This window comes from Salmo salar, chromosome ssa06, assembly GCF_905237065.1.
Source record: "Salmo salar chromosome ssa06, Ssal_v3.1, whole genome shotgun sequence".
NCBI classification, from domain to species: domain Eukaryota; kingdom Metazoa; phylum Chordata; class Actinopteri; order Salmoniformes; family Salmonidae; genus Salmo; species Salmo salar.
In genome coordinates, this window is record NC_059447.1 from 28,243,818 (window position 1) to 28,249,817 (window position 6,000).

The window sequence follows — 6,000 nt, forward strand, 5'->3', positions numbered from 1 at the left end:
GGAAAAGAGCTATTTAAATGCTAAGCCATTATTGGTATTAATTATGAATAAATGTAAAATATTGTAGTGAGGACCTCTGTATTGAGTAAAATAGAATAACTTGAGTCTGTATTGACTCAGTTCTAAAAGAAAGAGGGATGTCAGTGGTGGGAGGGGTACAGTGTGACAATCAGACAGAGAAGCTAGGGCCAGGTCACATTTACATTTTACATGTACACTTTGGTAATTTAGCAGACAGACTTACAGTCAGTGCATTCAATTAAGGTAGGTAAGACAACCACAAATCACAGTCCTTGTTTAAGCAAAATCACATCACAGAGAGGGTAATCCAATGTGAGGAGGAATGTGAGAGACCTCAAGGTGCCAGAGGCAATAACGTACATGTAACTGCCGGCTGATTGACAGGTAGTGTATGAGGGGTCTGGTTAGGGCTGGTCAGGGCTGGTCAAATGACCCTGGGGCAACAGAAGGTAATCAGCATGTCTCCTGTATTCCATTCTTGCCGTTAAGAGGAGAGCAGTTGATTGCCTATTCACTACCGATCTCAATCTCAGTCTTAATCAGCTATCTTTAAAGCTTCGGAGTGGCCTGAAATCAAATCAGCATCGGCTGAACATGCTAATGGAAGATCGACTGTTAGATCGACTATTCTGAACATGCCCAGTAGAATTTAATCTGATAAAGACTGGTCAATACCCTAGAATTGGAATGGGTGAAACAGTGGTTCCCATTTAAAGCAACCATTAGGTTTTCTGTGTCGACAATATTTATCAAGGAAGCCACCAACTGACTCAGTAGGTTTACATTTGCAGTCTAGGGAGGGCTGCATGAACCATTCAAAGTGGAGATCCTGAAGAGGAACACAAGTATTTTGCTGCTATCATGAAAAGACAGAATGATTCAGCAAGACTGCTCAGTGTCTCTCTGCAGTGTCTGTCATGCGTGCAGGATGGCTGTCTAAACAGGAAGGAGAACAAGTCACAGACTGCATGACGTGCTCTGGAGAGAATCAACATGAATAACGAGAGCTAAAGGAGAAAAAAGAGAGGATTTACGATTTTTTTTTAATGTGTGTAGAATGAGAGAAGATCGACTGTAGCAGCCTTCGCCGAGCCCCGCCTGTGTGCACCACATACACTTAAACAGGCCTGATGATGTCATAGCGTGGTTGATACAAAAAAGCCCTTCTTGTGAACCTTTAGAATTAGAGCTCTCTTCTGGCTGGCACAGGGGTGCATTGATCAAGACAAGAAAACAACCAGTGAGCTCGGAGCTCCTCTAAAAAACGCCTCTGCATTCCGGAAGCGTTTCCATGGCACCCCTCAATTGACAACAGGTTGAGGGCTTGTGGGAAAAGGGGACATTTGTCCCTCTTCCTCACTCCCTGTAGTAATGAGTTCAGTGAAACAGTTGGAGGGGTTGATGAGTTTGTGACCTCACAAGGCCCCCTACAGGGCAAAGTGTGTCAGAGTGGACACAGCATCATAGACCGCTGACCACTGACACTGCGTTACTTCATATGACCAGAGAACATCTGCATGCTTCATCACTGACCATATATGTTTTTAACATGTTTCTCTCTCTCTCTCAGTGGTGAGGGTGGATGGGGGACCTGACTCACCTCCCCCCCAGGTCTGAGGAAGAGAAGCCGCTGACAGGAAGGAGGAAAAGGAGGAGAGGGGGAAGTGAGGTTGCCATGGAAACCCTGATGTGGGAACGGACATACAGTATAAGAGTACAGACTGAGTGGGTTTCTTGGATACAACAAGGAAGTTGACGACATTATCGCCCCTTTTCACCAAGGGTGGCCACTGGTTTCTGACTGGCCTCTTGTCCCAGTATGGACCCTTATTGGACAGACTGGAGCATCAGAGGCTGACCCAGTATCTCTACACAGAACCCAACTCTGCCAGTGTTTCTTTGAACACTAAACCTCTCCGCCAATACCAACCCTAACACCAACCATAACACCAACCCTCTGCCTCAAGTCACTAAAGTTGCAATATCACTACCACCCATAATCCAAGAAGCATCACTGTGTTAGATATCCTGGTCTCTGTCTTTTCTGTCAGCTGGTGTTGACCAATCATTATGAAAAGTGTGTTAGTATGTTATCCCATGAAGGAGTTTTATCTTGTGTACCCATAAGTTCACTGCCAACTTCCTTTGACCTTTTACTAAAATTATTATTCATCCACCCCCCGATTCACTCACATCATCAAATGTTTGTGCCTCAGAGGTAGATAAACTCTCTGTCCCCTCTCTCCCCTTGTCCGTACTCGCTCTCTCTCTCTCAGCGTGTAACTATCTGTCCCTCTTTCCATCCCTCCATCTATTCCTATCCAATCGTAGTGTGTTCTCAGGGCTAGTCCTGCAGTAGTCTCTCAGTGACTCCGTCACTCCAGCAGACTGTCTTCTCAGACCTCAGCAGCAGCAGCCAGTTGTAATCCTCCATGTGATCCATAGTATCCCACTGTCATCTATTCAACACAACTCAGTGGGGGAACGGTTATGCTGCGTTTAGATGGTACGAGGTAGACGGCGTCAGGATGTCATTGTTTTCAATGAGACCACGACGGTAAATGCCGTTGAGGTCACGGTAGACGGGACATGCCACCAGAGTTAGAATATTTAAACTTTTGTTGTCTGCGTCATAGCGTTGTTTTCTACCTGATGTTGATTTGCACTGTTTGTTTACCAAAATCACCATAGCAACCATACCGTCGTGCTGGCTTGCTTTCTTCTTGTATGACGGTTTCTGCGTCCCTCGTCTAAATGCAGCATTAGTCACCCATTCCAAAATCTCCTATCCTTATTCTTACCACAGACACAGACATTCCTAAGGTGTACAGGGACTGACACATTTGTGTTGTTGTTATACTGTTGCCTCTGATTACTGTGCTCTCCTATTCTCATTGGCTGTGGATCATTCCATCATTCCGTAACCGCAACATGATACACCATCCCTCCTCTTGTTTTCTGACACACTTGACTCCTTTTCTCCATCCAACATGGACCCCAGGATTCTGTTGGAATGATTCATGCTTTGAATGTAACAGATTCGAGATGTTTCTGTCATGTCTGTTTGTGGCGCATCCGCCTCTCTTAGTGGTTTGAGTTACAAGGCTTCCTCAGCAGTGCAGCTCCATTACCCCAGGAGCTGTGATATACAATATGAGGAGCATTTTTGGACTATTGAACATTGCTGACTCATTAACCTGACACGTAATGTGATGCCCAACTGCCAAAAATGGAACTGACATCATCAGAAAGAGGCTCTGCAGTATCAGTATTCGAGGCTGTTCCATGGTAGCCTGACGAGAGTTGGCTAGAAATAGTATACAGAGTTGATATACAAACACTGTATAGTAGGCTATACTCAAGACCCCTTAATTATCCATGATATTGTACTTGCTAATGAGTGGAGACATGGGACACTCGTCAGAGACTTCCGTCTCACTGAAATAAACACAAGCACTTGCACACACACACTCACGGGCAGATATGTGTGTGTGCTAAAGAGTGTGCGGTGGCGCTAATGTGTCTGCTGCGGTATGGTATGGTAGGGGTATGGGAGTAAACACAGGGGCCATTAGGGAGACATTCCTGACAGGCAGGTATAATTACCTCAGGGTTTCAGGTTCATTTAGCTTCACTCAGTCAGCTGGCTCTCATCTGGATCCCTCTGTTCTGTACTGCACAGAGACATACAGAACGCTTTTAAAGTGGCAACAATGTGACATTACCATTACTCACCTGTCATGTGTCTGAGAGAGCAGTGACATTTTACTGTATCACAATAGTGATCTGAAGCACTTATACCCCCCCTCCACCACACTCTCTCTGATGATAAACTGTATGTATGGGTTGCCTTTGATCACTTTTGTATGTATCTATATTGGCACGCAGCATACTGAACACGCAGTAGGTATTAGATTTTGGCAATGTAGCTACGCTTACTGTAACTATACTGCTTTGAAGTCCAGGTTTGATTCCCAGGGACATGTGATTACTCAGGGTCCCTTTGGTGTGGTTTGATGCTTGAATTTAGATGTAGGTAGATAGCAAAGTAGATATATTAGTAGAGATACTTTTGTGAGAGAGAGAGAGAGAGAGAGAGAGAGAATCTGGCGTAGCAAAGATACAGTAGGGAAGACGCTCTCAGAGTAGTGAGTTTTGAGGCTTTTGAATAGAAAACAGACCAACACACCCACACTATATTCCCCCTGGAGGCCTCTCTCTGCTTGTGACATATCCAGTGGCTTCACACACAGTGTTTCACACAATATTATTGACAGCAGTGTGATTCATATTGCTCCTCAATGGAAGTGCAGTAGGACCCAGTGGACCAACAGATTGGCATAATACCACTGACTGACAGGAGAGATTGTCATCAACGACTGGTGAACAACTGAACCTTTCACTGTGGCTGGCGGCCCCACGGGCCCAATCTAACACTATGCTGTCTCACAGGTGAATAGAGGTGTCAATATAGAATCTACAGTATGACTCGATCTGTACTGTTTTTCCACAGCAGGGGACACTGGTAGAGTGAAGGAAGAAATTATAAGAATGTAAAGCTGAATAACGTTACAGACATAAATATGCAAAACATTCAAGGTTCTTCTATTGTTTTTGTTATGAATATTATTCTCTTTTTTGAAATCAGTATTTTTTTGTAAACGGTTTCTTGTTTTAGCACTTATTAGATGTAATATGCACACTCAAAGACTGTGCTATACAAGTGCCTGTGTACAGAGTCAGGTGTCTTTGAGTTATGTTCAGAACACTTTCTGTTCTTCTTCTTCTGTTTTTATTCTCACTTGTTGTATGACCTGTGATTTGTTTCATCATTTGAGTGTTAATGAAGGTTTCAGGAAGTATAGGCCATAGGTTAAAACATACTACTAATGTTGTTGAAATCCATATAGCATCATCTACGTACCTGCCATCTGCTGTGGTCCTATTTTACCGACCACAATATACTCTATCTACAGTGCGAAAGTGGCAATATGTGATGAGCATGACCAGTATGTTTTACATGTTCAGTTTGTCCAGAGGTTGTGGACAGACATGCCATGTATGAGGAGGATTCACTATGATTCTCAAATGGTAATATCCAAGATATAATGAATCCCCACAGAAACTTCAGACCCCGTCCCCCCAAAAGCTGAATGTTACATGTACTTACCTACTAGTAAAATGCATTGTGTAAATGTGAATTTCTTAGAGTTGTTACAATATATAAATACACTATAAAATTGAAAAAGCAAACACATTAGTTATCTGATAGAATAAAAACAAATGTAATTGCACCTTTGTCAAGTCATTTGTCCTCGATACTGAATGTTGATAATGTAGCAAGTCAGCGGATGGATTGTCATTCCCTACTGTGAATTCATTGTTGCTTGGGAAAGAAATATAGTGGACACAATACACTGAAATATGCTTCTTCGCTTAAAACATTAATATAGCCGATATTTAACACTGGTAGTGGGCTATCTCTCCCGGGAAATCCTTGATTATAACAATATTGGACAGCACCCAGTACAAACTCTCCCAACCCTCATCTATAACTGATTTTTTAACAACAGTTACAGGAATAATCTCCGTGGGTTTGTGTCTCATTGACAGTTTTGGCTTTCTGTATGAAAATACCCAAAAGGTTCCCCTTTAGAATTACCCCCAAAGTATTTCTGAAAAAGGCCTCAAACTAATGAAAATAAAATGTTAAAACCACAAAGTATGGAGCATGTGACCTTAGCCAAACCACAGTTTAAAACAGGACCATATGTGAGGGTTCATTGGACTGTTGGAGTCTAGTTCTCTATTCTCTTATCATCAGGTAAGCGTTCAATAACATGGAGATGTCTGGTAGATGTGGTTCACACACACACACACACACACACACAGAGCAGAGACTACAGATATGACATAGTGTGATGAATTGCTGAATCGTCAGAATGTGCGGATGAATCCCAAAGCAGCAAACCAGATGGG

At 43.0% G+C, this 6,000-nt stretch overlaps 1 protein-coding gene across 1 annotated transcript in view; it reads left to right on the forward strand.

Annotated features, from left to right (window-relative positions):
- Positions 1-5,315, forward strand: part of LOC106601618 (tumor necrosis factor receptor superfamily member 16) — a 43,481-nt gene extending 38,166 nt beyond the window's left edge. Inside the window, exon 6 of the mRNA XM_045720128.1 lies at positions 1,592-5,315. Coding sequence (XP_045576084.1) covers positions 1,592-1,638 — 47 coding nt within the window. The 3' untranslated portion in view covers positions 1,639-5,315. The remainder of the gene's footprint in view (positions 1-1,591) is intronic.
- The last annotated feature ends 685 nt before the right edge of the window (positions 5,316-6,000 follow it).